Below are 15,776 nucleotides of genomic sequence, written 5' to 3' on the forward strand. Positions count from 1 at the left end.
TGTCTTGGAATAAGATATATGTCCTGTTTGAGTTAGGCTATGTTCAGCCATGTATCAAAGGAATCACTGACCAGATGGGAAAACGTATGAAGAAACATAACCTACAAACAGTGTTCAGACCCACCAGAAAAGTACATCAGAGGCTAAGATCAGCAAAAGACAAAAGAGAACCCCTCACTTCTGCAGGAGTATACTGCATACCCTGCAGTTATGGACAAGTTTACATCGGGACCACACAGCGGAGCATCCAGAAAAGAATAAAAGAACATGAAGACACTGCAGACTTGGCCAAACTGAAAAATCAGCAACCTTGTAGGGTTTTCAAGAAAAAGGGATGTTCAGAGGTGGTTTACCATTGCCTGCCTCCATGCCACAACCATGGTACTCCTTGGCGGACTAGTCTCCCTTCCAAACACTGACCCGGCCCAACCCTGCTTAGCTTTCAAGATCTGACAAGACTGGGCTGGCCTGGGATGCAGCCATTTCTAAATGTCACAGATCTTGGGTTCTATGTTCTGTCTATATTTTTTAACTTGTGGAATGCATTGACCACTCTTTTGCAATTCAGGCATGAGCAGAACAGGCGAAAGTATGTGATCTTTCAAATAAAATTACACATTAATTTTTAATAATATTTTCACTGTACCACATTCACGGTGCCACATGGTCTCACTCTGGGCAACTGAAGGTTCAAAAGAAAGCAACGTAACTAACATTCATCCCTCCTGTATTTCTCTTTGAATACAGCCATGAAGACAGCCTTTCCTAATTCGACATTTTAACAGTTAGAACTTGTAGGAATTGAATATGTCAGGGGTGGCCAATGGTAGCTCTCCAGATGTTTTTTGCCTACAACTCCCATCAGCTCCAGCCAGCATGGCCAATGGCTGGGGATGATGGGAGTTGTAGGTAAAAAACATCTGCAGAGCTACCATCGGCCACCCCTGGAATATGTTATAGGGACTAATGGAATTTCAAAAATGAAATCTTTCACAGGTCATGAAAGTATCTTTATAAGCATACTTTCCTTCTAAAAACAGGTGCAGATTATAATTGTGATGTAAAAATGATCTAGCATGGAAAATTGAAGAAAAAATCCCCTCTGAAAACCCACACCATTTTGCAGAGTTTCTATTTCAGTAATTAGCCCTTTTTACAGCAGCAGCAACACATAAATGACATCTCATTTCACAGTATAGGTCTTAAGCATTTCACTGCAATAAGGTATTTAAAGAATGCATACAAAAATGCTTCTTTCCAAGATATGTGATGTTAAAGGGGTTACATTCAGCCACATCAGAGAAGCCAGTTCATCCACAGAGACGGCAGAGGAAAAGCAGCTCCTTAGCAGCCTGATGCATACCACTTCCTCCTCCTTCATGTGCCCGATGCCTCACAACCACTCACATTTCCGCTTGGGCTAGGTCCTGGCTAACATTCTGCTAACCACAGAACCCGTACCAGCTCCACCTTTCTTTGCTTATGATAATGCTACTTCAAACATGAGCTGTGTTTTTAGAGGAACTAAAATTTGATGAGCCAAGTTGCAACCATTCTACAGCATACTTTACAAAAGTCAAATTCTGTCCTAGAACAAAGGGTGCTCACTATGTGGTATTTAATGTCCTTACTAGAAAACTGATTCTGAAGGGCCACAGAGACTATTTCTAACCACTAAAGTTTCCAATCCCTTTTTGTGTTTATGAATAATTAATACTTCTGCTTCAGATTAACATTCAGAAATGTGACAGCGGTTCTTCTCCAGAAGCTATTGATTGATGATTTGTTTTTCAAATTTAGAACAGCATTTTTGGAGTTGATTTATAATAGATCTCCCTCTTGAGCCTGTAAATTCGCCATTGAACATCAATAGTAAGTCTGCAGTTTTGTTTTTAGCACTTTAAAAGAAAAATAGAAATTGAAACACTTGGACTAGAGAGTAAAAGGTAAAGGTAGCCCCCTGCGCAAGCACCAGTCATTTCGTTTCTGACTCTGGGGTGACATCACATCACGATGTTTTCATTGCAGACTTTTTACGGGGTGGTTTGCCATTGCCTTCCCCAGTCAGCTACACTTTCCCCCCAGCAAGCTGGGGACTCATTTTACAGACTTCGAAAGGATGGAAGGCAAATCAGCGCCATCAGAATTCAGTGCCCTACATGTAAAATGACAATAGTCAAGTATTCTGTCTCAAAAATGAAGGAAATAAGAACTGTTAAACCAGATGTTGCTGAAAATGTTACTGTTTCAATAGACTTAGCTTATCTTACTCAACAAATAAGGTGAATACATGGTTCAATATCGAGAATCAACTTTCCATTCCTGTAGCAGATGAACAGGGCAACTATCAACGGCAAAAGAATCCAGAATACCCTGGGAAACTCGGTTAACTACATCTACTCTAACACCAATAAAACCAGCCTTGTGCACTTCAGTTATATGCAAAGAATTTCCTAAGGCCTAAAAGTAGTTAGCTTTGGAAGTGTTTCAGTTAGTTTCCAGTTCTCCTTCACAGTAAGCCTAATTTCTATCAATTTACAAGATCATCTCATATTCCATTATGAGATGAATGCCCTTAAATGTGATTCTTTCCTCCTCACTCTCACTTCCGAAAGTATGAAGACTGTTGGAAATCATCCAATGGATCATTTGGGAGGATCTTTTAATTCAACAAAGCAGCAAAATAGAACATTCCACTGATCACCATTCTTAAATCTTTGTTCTGTCTCTACTAGCAAACTCATACCACACTAAATTTGGCTTCACAATGGTGTTCAGCAGTGTTTGTGCATTTCTCACACAAACTTGTGTATTACACAATGGACTTTCTTGACTGCATTATCCACTATAAATATATGAAATGCTTTGATCCATAGCTCCTTCAAATGATCCCCTGTAAAATATTTTGAAGGTACTTCATGGATTTCTACATTAGGTTTATCACTCTGCAGTTTTGAAATATGCAAATAGCATCATAGTAGTGAGGAAATTAGACTTGAGATTATACAGTACAAAACCTAATAGTATAAATACCATGGGGCGAAGCAGCAATCCCTCAGAACAAACTTCTGGAATCAGCCAGTTGAGTAAGAGAGGGATTACCTGAACACAATACCCCCCACTACCAACTTAACCAACCACTCCAGAAGGATACCATTGATAAAGGTATTTAACATTGCAGAGACATTCAGAAGAATCCACAGGCACACACTCTCTCATTATTCTCCCAGTGACCATCATCAGTCAGGCTCACCAAGACCATCTCTGTCCCAAAATCAAATCCATCTGATCAATTAAGGCCAACAGCAATCAATCATGTGCACCAAAATATTACAGAAACTATAACGTAGTTATATCTTCCCTTGATCATAAACAAATGCCATATTCAATCATTTTGGAAGTTCTAATAACATTTGGTTTTTACATTGTTTGAGAGCTACAATTTCAACAGTGTGTACAGAAAAGAGCCAAAACTGTCATCTACATTCAACAGACAGCCCACATCCCTAAAAGCATGCCTCAGCACCCTGACTCAAAACTATTTACAGTTCTAAGCTATCACATGCAGTAAGAGGTTATTTAAAGTGCAAGGATCAGAGAATGTCAAGGAAAGTGAGTATTCTGTAGCCTTAAAATTAACAATGGATGTTACCAAATACCTGAGTCACGAGCTGTTCATTCGTTAGGTTATTGATCCAATGAGTATATCGCTCAGTGGCCTCTGCGGGGTCTCTCCTAACTTGGCAACCTACAATCTGAAAGTAAGGGTAGAAATACGTTTTAAAAAATCACATATTAGGACCAAACCACATGGAGAGGACAAACAGAATATCCATGATTAATTTGGTTCCTAAAAGCAGTCACCGAGGGCCCAGTTCTAATTGGAAACACACTACTGGGCAAAGCGGAGCTTAACTCCCCCTCCCACACACACCATTTTATCAACTGACACACAGACAACTGCTATAATTAGCCCTGGTAGAGAACAATGAGAGGCAAGGGATATCTGCTTTCCAAGAGGAGGACACAATTTCAACTTGAAAACGGCAGAGGGGAAAAAAGTTTTTAATAATCTTTCCAGCATCATGGCCACGATCTGAATTGGGATTCCCATTGCTGTTTTTTAGAGTCCAAAAGCACATCAGAGCATCTGGCCATCTGCAATTTGGCCTCATATGAAAACGAGCAGAGGAAAATCATTTCAGAAGTTCTGTGAAGCAAACAAGACCTCTCTGAGCTTTGAATCCCATAACAAGATAGGATTTAACTTTTGTTATATCCCCTAAGTTACAGCTTCACTTTTACCAAACTAAAACCATTTATCTGGCAAGGCTATCAGCAAAAAAATGCTAATTTCATGGGCGCTCCTGTGAATGGGAAAATAAATAAGTTTGAAAGGCCGTCGACTTTTTCTCTGCTATGGGTAGGGTGCTTTCTGTCGTATCCAAGGCTGACTTACTTGAATCAAAATGTTTCACAGTCTTAGATCCAAACTAGATGTCATGGCAGTAAGATCCAACTTGTGGCTAGTGATGCCAGTTTAAAGGAAAATGTAGCCATTTTTTAAAAATGCGACTGTTTCGGCACTTTAAAAGGGGAAAAGATTAGGTCCTCACAGTTTTCTTTAAAATGGCTCTGTTATCTTCCAAGCAGGTGTCAGTGGCCACAAGTTGGAACCTAGTTTGGTCTTTAAATCCAGTCCTGAAGTGACCTAAACAAGTTCAACAGATTTAAAATAGAGGACACTTCCCCATCACTCAGATATGCATACATTAAATTACTGGGGCTTTTAAAAATTGTTGTATCTTTTTAAACATGATGGTGTCAGCTACCTCAGGGTTATAAATATCATAAACAAATAAATAATCCAATACATAAATACCTGGTTAACACACATACACACACACAGAGGAGTATGTGACATTGGTGAGAAGGCTATGTACCACCTCCTCTTTAACTATCACACAGTCTGACAGCAGTACAATCCAACAACATCAGAAGGGCTGAAAGAAGCATACAAACTAATATGATTTCCTCAGTCTGCCGATCTCTTTTGCCAGACGGGGCTCTTAAAGTGCATTTGGACTTTCCCACTAATTATAATTCAAAGAAAACAGAAGAGATCTTGTGATAACTGCAGTGTCACTAACATTTCACACTGCCGTAGCTTCTCTGCCTCAGACTCTGACATGGAAGTTGTGGCTTTGGAGCAGTTGGCAAATATTACAGGAATTAACATTAAGATTAGTGCCTTATGAATTCTTAACTTTGGTTTTAGGTTTCAAAGACTCATTCATTTTCAAAGCATCTTAGCTAAAGAAAAAGATAACTACATTTCTATAAGGCCTGCTGAACAATTTATGACCCAAACAGCTAAACACTGGCCATCAGCCATGTCTGAGGTTTGTCAGGGATGATTAACCTCTTGTCTTTGATGTCTGCCAAGGACAGAAAAAAACAGAAGAATTATCAAACATCTGCCAAGGTACAATGCATGAGAGGGTCATTAGTTGTGAATGCCCGAAGACATGCTGTAGACTGCCAGATTTAGTCATATAAAAAACTCTTTACACTTGTATGGTATCTGTAGTGCAACACAAGGATCTTAATGTGTTAAGCTAAGGGAGCTTCTACACTTTGAGAGTTCTTCTTGTGGCTCTTGATGAAGGTGTGAACACAGCAGCAACAGGACATCCACATGTATGTTTGTGGAGTATACTTCTTTAAGAGGATTGTATATATGTGGTCAGGCCTCATTTTGGGCAAGAGTTCACAAGAGTGGAGCTCTAGAACCTCTAAATTTTATTGTGCTTTCTTTCTTACCCCCCCCCCCCCCATAATTGCTTCTGGGCTCCATTGTTCAAACCCCTTGTTTGTGAGAATTTTGCTGAACTCTAAGATTTGATACCCTTTCTATTTTCTCCCACAAAAAACCGGGAAAATAATCAAAACATATAAAGCAGACATGGAAATCTTCATCATGCCACCATGGCTACATAGGAGAAAGTAATTTTTAAAGTATGAGGGAGTCAGGTTTTATTATGGCAGTTATAATTCCAGAAGCATTTAAGGCAGATGCGGAGCTGATATGATTTAGTACACCTTCCAGTGATGTCAGGGGTGTGTGGCATATGCAAATGAGTTGTGCTAATAAGCTCCGACACTTCTTTTCTATAAAATCACCCCTCTATGTGGTGTATGTTTCTTTTGATTTTATATAAGTTAGGAGTGGGGAGTGGGAGTGATTGCAACTGTGAGGTGTATTGTATAGTGCGTTGAACATATGAAGCTGCCTTATACTGAATCAGACCCTTGGTCCATCAAAGTCAGTATTGTCTTCTCAGACGGGCAGCAGCTCTCCAGGGTCTCAAGCTGAGGTTTTTCACACCTATTTGCCTGGACCCTTTTTTGGAGATGCCAGGGATTGAACCTGGGACCTTCTGCTTCCCAAGCAGATGCTCTACCACTGAGCCACCATCCCTCCACGTTCTACGCGTTGATGAGTCTCAGGATCAGCGATAACATGCTCTTTATTAAGAGTAGCATAGTAGATGGCTACACTACAAGACTGAGAGCTTGGCCAAAAAGGCCAGACTTATATACATCTCTGAGTTCACGTGCAAGCACGTTATTGGGTCATTCAGACTGGTGGGGGCTTGTGATTGGTCCAGGGCTGCAGAGATTTGGATCCTGCAGCCCACTGCTCCCCAAGTACCCAAGCTCAGTCCGTATGGCTCCAATGAGCCAGGCAGGAACACCCAAGTCTTCCCTTGAGTCCACATACATAACTCCCTCCCCCCCTTGGTTCACAAGTCCCTAGTGGACATAGTCTTTTAGGTACACAGGCTTGCAGTGCTCTCGTGTTGACCACCTGAGCGCTGGAGTGGGCAGTGAAGCGGTCGCAGCTTCAGGTGTGGCGAGCAGAGGGCCCAGCGCCACTGGGATCTCAGTCAGCTGGATCAGGTCCCCAGAGGTCTCTGGTGCCAATGGCAGTTCTGGTTCCTCCGAGGTCTCTGGTGCCAGCAGGGTTGTGGCTGCCAGTATCTCTGCTTCCGCTGGCTTGTGGGCTGTTGTGTCTTGTGCTGTCGTCAGCTCTGCAGTGCTCTCGCCTTTGCCTTCATCCCCCGGCGCCTCACGTGACCGTAACTGGTCAACGTGCTGCCCCATCATGAAGCCCCCCTGGGGTGACCTCATACATGACAGCACCTAATACCCTGAATGCGCGTGGTGGTATCCATGCTGCCCCCCCCCTGAAGTTTTTGTTGAACACCAAGTCCCCTGTATCAAAATCCTGGGGAGCCCGGACCACCTCTGATACTTCTTGTAGGTCTGGGGTGCGGTCAGGGTGCATGCAGTCTAGCAGGGTTGTCAGCTGTCAGCCCATAAGAAGCTCAGCCAGGCTATGGCCAGTGATGGTACTGAGGGGGAATGTTGTGCCAGGAGACACTCGATGAGGTGGGCTTCCCACTCCCCATGGATGATGTAGCGGAGCATTTCCTTTACAGTCCACACCATCCTTTCCGCTTGGCCATTGGTGGCTGGGTGAAATGGGGCCGACCTTATGTGTTTTATTAAGTTTCAGTAACAGAAATCCTGAAACTCGGCCCATTATCTGATACCAGCATGTCAGGGATGCAGTGTATGGCGAAAACTCTGCGGAGAGCCCCTAACAACACCTGGGAGGATGTGGACGCTCCAGCCACTTAGAGTAGGAGTCCATAATAAGAAATTATATATGTCCCTGGAAAGGGCCCGCGATGTCGAGGTGCAGGCAGGGCCAGGGGTTGCAAGTGGATTCCCACTGTTGGGCTGCGGCTTGGGGCAGAGCCGGATGGGTCTCCTGGCATGGCTGTCATCAGACCACCCCAGACTCTATAGCAACGTCTATTCCTGGCCACCAAACATAGCTGTGGGCCAGTGCATACATGCACACAATCCCGGGATGGGTTTTACACAGCGCTGTTAGGACTCGCTACTGCAGTACCGGGGGCCTAGATTAATATGCTACCGGAACCTCGTAGCCATCCGGTAACACATGGGACAACACGGCGCCCAACCCGTAAGGTGAAGCATCACATGCTAAAATGATCAGCAGCCGCTCATCAAAGTGTGCCAGCAAACTGTTTGAAGGCAGCAGCTTGCCAGCAACCCCAAACCCACGGCTCTCCTTTAAAGGGCAGCTGCTGTGAGAGCCCTCTCCAGCCCCACCCACCTCACAGGGTGTCTGTTGTGGGGGAGGAAGGTAAAGGAGATTGTGAGCCGCTCTGAGACTCTTCGGAGTGGAGGGTGGGATATAAATCCAATATCTTCTTCTTCATCTTCTTCATGTGGCTCCTCACAGCTGGCACGGGTCTTGGGGGTGATCGGTTCCATCGCCCATGGCCATGGCTTTTGCTGACCTGCCTGATGCAGCTTGAGGGCATCATCCCCATCGGAGTCGTCTGATTCTGCGGCCAGTAGAAGCTGGTGAGCGCTGGCACTCGGGCGGCAGGCCTTCTCTTTGCTCACATCCTTAGCGGCTGTGGCTATCTGCAGAGCCTTCACCAGTTTCTGCTGCTATCTTACGATGGGCCTTTGTGTCCCTCAAGCTGTGAGTAAACTTCACAAGCAGGGCATCTTCAAGTTGTGCGCTGTACTCTGCCTTCATCCCCATGTTGCGCAGGCGGGCAAGGTAGGTCGCTACAGTCTCACTCAGTTCTTGGTTCCTGTCGAGGAACTGCAGCTGTCAGGTGAGGTGGGTTGGTTTCAGAATGAAATGGCCAGTAGGCACCTTGATGATCTGGTCGAAGGATGACGATTTGAGCATTTCTGGTGCGACCAGGCCCTCAGCGAGCTGTAGGGTGGTGATGCCGCAGTTGCTCAGCAAGATGGCCTTCTTGATCTCCGGTTCGTCCTCCTTGATCCTTTGTGCCACGAGGTGGTACTTGAGTCTTTTGACCCAGGCCTCAGGCTGCGCTGTGTCAAACTCCGACATGGAGTTTTACGATCCAGACACGGTGGCCATGGTTGAGCCGGGCGGTGGTGCCAGTTGCGTGGTGGCACTGGAGTTCAGTGTGCACGGCGATGCCGGTTGGCTCTGGGCCTCGCTCATCTGGATCCCACCTTCATTGCCACTATTGTATAGTGAGTACTCTTTTTTAAGAGTAGCATAGTAGATGGCCACACTACAAGACTGAGAGCTGAGCCAAGAGGGCCGAACTTATATATATCTCTGGGTTCCCATGCAAGCACGTTATTGAGTCACTGAAACTGGTGGGGGCTTGTGATTGGTCCAGAGCTGCAATGATTTCGATCCTGCAGCCCATTGTTCCCCAAGTGTGTGTGTGTTTGTGTGTGTGTGTGTGTGTGTGTATACACACACGCACACACATATATTGGCCACTGTGTGACACAGAGAGTTGGACTGGATGGGCCATTGGCCTGATCCAACATGGCTTCTCTTATGTTCTTATGTTCTAAGTCCCCAAGTTCAGTCCATATGGTTCCAATGAGCCAGGCAGGAACACCCAAAGTCTTCCCTTGAATCCACATACATAACAAGGTGTTTTATACTTTTGTGACCAAGCATAATAAATACTACTTTAAAGACTAACATGGAGATATCACTTAAGATATAACAAATTGCCAGCAAACTGGGATGGTTTTTTTGCCTTTGAACCCACCAACCTGTTCTTTACAATGTCCAGGTGAGCCTCTGATTGCTTTTACTTCATGGATTGTGTAAAGATTTCTGCCGAGGCGGTGCCATGGTCTGACCACTAAGCCCTGAGGGATTGTGTGAATACGCCACCTCTACCCCGTTTAGGTGGTGAGCAAGTTATAGCTCGCCCACGTAGCCAGATGGACCTTTGCGGCTTCAAGCGGCTATGCGGGATCCCTGGCCCTCTGATGACTCGCTGGATAAACTGGTGGAGAACTGGAACAACCAGCTCTCCACAGCCATCAACGAGATCGCTCCCCGATGTCCTCTTCATCCTCATTCACGATCCGCTCCATGGTATACACTGGAGCTGCGATCAATGAAACAGCGATTAAGATGACTAGAGAGACAATGGCGACATACAGCTACGAGAACATCTTATAGGTCATTCATGTGGACCTATGAGATGGCAGTCCAGGCCACAAAGACGACTTACTTTGCATCCCGGATTGCATCTGCGACCTCGCGCCCAGCACAATTGTTTAGTATAATTTGGTCATTAACAATTTTACCGCATGGTAAACAAAATATTAGAGAATTAGAAATAGGCTGTGAGGCTTTTGCGAGTTTTTCCGCAGATAAAGTCTCATCGCTCCGACACAACCTTCCCACCGTAATTGATACAGTGAAAGAACTTGGGGCACCGAGCACGTCTTCTGGTCCAGTTCTGGATTCCTTCAGTCTACTCAGCCTGGAGGAAGTCAACAGGATCCTTTTAGCTGTATGCCCTACGACTTGTAGGTTGGATCCGTGCCCGTCCTGGCTTATAAAAGCTAGCCAGGCAATGCTATGTGAACCACTGCAAGGTATCATCAATAGATCCCTGATAGAAGGGATCTTTCCCACACCCCTTAAAGAGGCTGTGGTCTGTCCCCTCTTGAAAAAACCATCTGCAGATCCGGCCATATTGGCGAACTATCGGCTGGTATCAAACCTTCGCTTCTTGGGTAAGGTTATAGAGCGAGCGGTGGCAATTCAGCTACAGGACACTTCCGCACTGGATCCATTCCAGTCCGGCTTTCGACCAGGTCATGGGACGGAGACAGTTCTGGTCGTTCTCATGGATGACCTCCTACGACGTCTGGATCGGGGCGGCTCAGCAGTGCTGCTATTATTGGACCTGTCAGCTGCTTTTGATACAGTTGATCATCAGCTACTAACTGGCCCCCTTGCAGATGTGGGGATTCAGGGGTCTGCCTTAAAGTGGTTGACCTCCTTTCTCCTTCTCCAAGATCTCCAAGATCGGGGACAAAGGGTGGTGATAGGGGAGGAGTCATCCCAGAGGCATTCAGTCACATGTGGTGTGCCTCAGGGTGCGGTTCTCTCCCCGATGTTACTTAACATCTATATGCGCCCCCTTGCCCAGATTGTCAGGAGGTATGGACTGGGTTGTCACCAATACGCAGACGACACCCAGTCCAACTGTACCCTGGAAAATCTGGACCTGGCTCTTCAAGCCATAGCATCTTGGCTCAGGCTGAGTCAGCTGAAGCTGAATCCGACGAAGATGGAGGTTCTCTATCTGAGCCGGGGTAGTCCAAGGGAAGGGGTCCAACTGCTGGTTCTTGACGGGGTGCCACTGATACCGGCCCCTAAGGTCAAGAGCTTGGGCGTGCTCGAGTCCTCCCTTACAATGGAGGCCCAGGTAGCATCCACTATTAGATCCATCTTTTTCCATCTCCGGCGGGTGCAGCAGTTCGCTCCTTTTCTGGAGCACAATGACTTAGCAATGGTGATCCATGCTATGGTCACCTCAAGAATAGATCATTGTAATGCTCTCTACGTGGGGCTACCCTTGGCGCTGACTCGGAAACTACAGCTAGTGCAGAATGCTGCGGCACGGATGCTAATGATGCTCCCTCGATGGGAGCACATTCAGCCAGTGCTGAAAGAGCTGCACTGGCTACCTATTATGTTCCGAGTCCATTTCAAGGTGTTGGTATTGATCTTTAAAACCCTTTATGGTCAGGGACCTGTTTATCCGTGGGACCACCTTTCCCCATATATCCCCCAGAGAGCACTGCGTTCAAGGACAAAAAATTTGCTGTCCACCCCTGGACCAAAGGAGGCCAGATTGCGTTTGACACGAGCCAGGGCCTTCTCGGTGGCAGCACTGGAGTTATGGAATGCTCTCCCGGAGGCCATAAGGGCCCTGCGGGACCTTCCTACATTCCGCAGGCCCTGTAAGACTGAATTGTTTAGACAGGCCTTCGATGTTTAAACCGAGAGAAAGCTGCCACCTGACATCAGCTAGAGTTTCCGGTGACGAACAGTCTGAAAAACAGAACCGCCAACATGGTAATGGTACAGCACCGTGAAATAGTTTTAAATTTTAATTGTAGTAATGTTTTGTAGATTTTATTGACTTATTGTTTTAAATCATGTAATGAATGTTGTGAGCTGCCCTGAGTCCGCTTGCGGAGAGGGCGGGATAAAAGTCTAATGTAAATAAATAAATAAATAAATAAATAAAGTACTGGGTTCGGAGACGTTCAACCGTTAACATCCTTTATTATCGAACACACAACAACATGACAACATGATGAGTCCGGAACAACCCCCTCCCAAGGCCTGTCCAATCCTGGACAGTTGAAGTTCGCACCACAGATCTTAATAGGCGGTCAGTGAAGTCTGTCCCTAGTCAGGTGACCCACGGTTTACCACAGCTCCCCTGTTCGCGCTAGGCAGTGCTGTGTTGGAAATTCAGGGACTGAAATGCAGTACACAACAATTTGTATGTTTGATACTTATCTGCTTGCAATTAGTGACATTGAAGACTCTGAAGAATGGAAGCCTGCACTGCTTATTTACTCCTTGGGAGCAGAAGGACAGTGTATTTTTTATACATTTCATCTTACTGATGATAAATATGAGACTGCTTTTATTGCATTGAAGGAATTTATTTGCAGCTAAAGTGAATGTGGTTACTAATTGTTACAAGTTCCACTAGCATGAACAGAGGCTAGGGAAGTCACATTTACAATATATTGCAGCCTTGAGAGTTTTGGTCGGTTCCTATGAGTTTGGGCTGATGAATGATTTGAGATCAGCTGGTTGAAAAGACAATAACAATTGAATTGCCATAACAATAGCAATTCAAGTTGAGGCAGCTTTGAATGAAACTAAGATGATAATCTTGGGCACTGGAGATGAAGTACAAAAGATGAAACTGCTGCAGAAAGTGCCAATACAGAGTCAAGATCCTATAAAGGAGCTGAAGGAACATGCTAAAAACCCAGGTAGCCAGCAAAATAGAATGTCAACAAAAATGTGGTGGTTTTGTGGCTCCACACAACACCTGGCAAATGACTCTCAGTGCCCTGCAAAGAGAACAGAGTGTAAAAGACTTGGACATATTCTTAAGACTTGTTATAATCGCCAGATTAATTACCATGTGCATGCAATTCAAGTACCTGACATAAGAGTTTTGAATGTGGATATGAGGAGGTCTGCATTTGAAAAAAAAATGCACTGTTAAGGTATCTGTTGGGGGAGGGACAGGAAATTAAGCTGATGTTAGATACTGGTTTAGCAGTCTCTGTATTGTCTAGGTACTTCATTTGAAATATTTTAGGAATTTGCCATTAGCAGAGCCAAAACTACAGTGGGTATGCACAGTCGTCCCATCCACAAGGCCAGGGGTGGCCAACGGTAGCTCTCCAGATGTTTTTTGCCTACAACTCCCATCAGCCCCACCCAGCCGCCCTGAGACACTTAGGTGAGAAGGGCGGGGTATAAATCTTAATATAAATAAATAAATAAATAAATAAATTGGCCATGCTGATGGGAGTTGTAGGCAAAAAACATCTGGAGAGCTACTGCTGGCCACCCCTGTTGTAGAACAGTGGATGAGAAAACCCTGAATGGACCTGTTCACCTCCTTTGCCTTCAGAGTTTCCCCCAGGACCCCCAGGTATGGAGATAGCAGAGGATGAGAACTGAAGCATAACCTAGGTGGAAGAGGATGTTGGTGGTTTTATTCCCTTTTTCTCCCCATTTTCCCCAAGGCCAGCTTCTCCTTCTCCAGAAATCATGGCAATCTCACTGCCTTACTTGAGCTGCTGTTTCTCATTCTGAGAAGAGAGTAAGAAGGAAGCCCTTCCCCTCACTCTAGATACAGAAGGCTGGCTAAAGTCCAATCACAGTAGAGAAAGACAACCCTACATACTCAGAAATTACCTGGTAATTTATAATTGTTAGTTATAAGTTTAATAATATTAATGATATCATATTGTTGTGCAGTGTGTTTGGTGTGACGAATACGATATACCGTGGTCATGTGGCTTTTCTGGTTAGTAATAACTACGAATCTGGCTCTCTGCATGCTGCAAAGTGAGTACCAGTGGCCTAAATAAAGAGCAGATTGTTGAGACTACTCCTCACTTATAAGTAAATAGGGACATTGGATACTGAGCTCTTTTGAAGTCCTGCTCATTCTCTTTGATGTGCTAATGGGAGCCAAAATCTTTTGAAATTCTGACCTTCAACTGTGGGTGCTGAAGTTCTTTGAAATCATGGCCCCTGGTATCCACGTCATTCACATATGAAGACAACCAAATATGAAAAGAAAAATAAGAAAGGGCAACACTTTCAGCTTCTTGGTGTTTAAGAGCACTCCAGAGACATATAGTGATGTGCTTCCATAAGTTTCTAGAACATGAAAAGCCCATTAAGATACATGAATCACAAAACTTTCTTCCCTTCAAAGCAGAAGTGTAATGTATGGTATGGTAATGAATTACCACAGACCTGTTTCTGGACAAGAAGTCCCGCCTCAACAACCTTTTGGAGTTACAACCATGTGAATAGGGACAATAGACATAAAATCCCTCAGACTCAGTAGTCTGGTATTAACAGAAAATGCCCATTTCTTAGTAAATAGTTCCATGTCAGCAAGTATAAATAGATGCACACTGGAATGGAAAAAAAGAAGAAACCACGGAAGTGATCATGAGACCATAACAGAGAACTTAATATAAATTCAGCAGGTGCTTTTAGTGGGAAAAAAGTGAATTATATGGCTTGGTATTATCAGGTCATACAGTTATTTTCTTGGAAAGTGAGTATTATCTATGAAGACGGCCTCTCAAAAGCTGAAGATTATCTACTGGGACATCTTATGATTTACTATATCACCTGCAAGATAATACAATTAGTTTCTGGACACCATTGTTTTTATTGTAGAGTAGCAGTTTTAACGTGATAGTTTTAAACACATTTAAATGTAAATATTATTGTTTATACTTATGTTGTAACCCACCCTGAGCCCATTCGTAGGAAGGGTGGGCTAGAAATATAGGCCAGGGGTCAGCATATCTTCGGGACCGCCTCTCCCTGTATGAGCCCTGTAGGTCTTTACGATCAGCAACCCAACAACTTTTGGTAATACCCGGCCCCAGAGACATCCATCGGGCCTCGATGAGGGCCAGGGCCAAGAGGACAATTGCGGCCTGCTTCCCCGGCTTCGTTGCAAGGATCCAACAAGGCCGCTGGGTCTTCCTCTTATCAACCATCAGAGGCACTACCAGGGTCGGCCCAAGCCCTTCTGGAACCCAAGGCAGCACAGCTCCACCCCCACCCTGAGTCCCTGGGCCTGCTGCCTACTCACGAGTATACCAGCAGCTGCCACCTACTCACGAGTATACCTGCAGCCATGCCTATTTAATTAATTTATCTGTTTTATCACATTTATATCCCGCCCTCCCCTAATGGGCTCAGGGCAGCTAACAGTTTAAAATCACATAGAATGCTAAAAATATATATATATACAACAAAATCAATTCGCGCGTAGGGCTGCAAATCAGCGAGAAAGAGCCAGGACAGGCGAGCAGAGGATGGGGAGGAGGTGGGATGGGAGGGAGGACGAAGGGAATTGGCGGGGAGGAGGCGGCGCAGGCAAGAAGAGGATGAGAAGGGATGGGAAGGGGGCAGGGCAAGTGGATAAAGGGAATCAACGGGAAGGAGGTTGGGCAGGCAAGCAGAGGATAAGAAGGGATGGGGAGGAGGCGGGGCGGGTGGGAGGATGAAGGGAATCAGTGGGAAGGAGGTGGGGAAGGCAAGCGGAGGACAAGAGGAG

At 45.0% G+C, this 15,776-nt stretch overlaps 1 protein-coding gene across 3 annotated transcripts in view; it reads right to left on the reverse strand.

Annotated features, from left to right (window-relative positions):
- The window catches only part of B3GNTL1 (UDP-GlcNAc:betaGal beta-1,3-N-acetylglucosaminyltransferase like 1), a 285,348-nt gene that overhangs the window by 202,421 nt on the left and 67,151 nt on the right, over positions 1–15,776 (reverse strand). For 2 of the 3 annotated variants that reach the window (XM_060252291.1, XM_060252289.1), the window contains one exon: positions 3,660–3,755. The exons of the other annotated variant lie outside the window; for it this stretch is intronic. In XM_060252291.1, the coding sequence (XP_060108274.1) occupies positions 3,660–3,755 (96 nt within the window). The remainder of the gene's footprint in view (positions 1–3,659; positions 3,756–15,776) is intronic. 3 annotated transcript variants of the gene reach the window in all.

This window comes from Heteronotia binoei, chromosome 13, assembly GCF_032191835.1.
Source record: "Heteronotia binoei isolate CCM8104 ecotype False Entrance Well chromosome 13, APGP_CSIRO_Hbin_v1, whole genome shotgun sequence".
NCBI classification, from domain to species: Eukaryota; Metazoa; Chordata; class Lepidosauria; order Squamata; family Gekkonidae; genus Heteronotia; species Heteronotia binoei.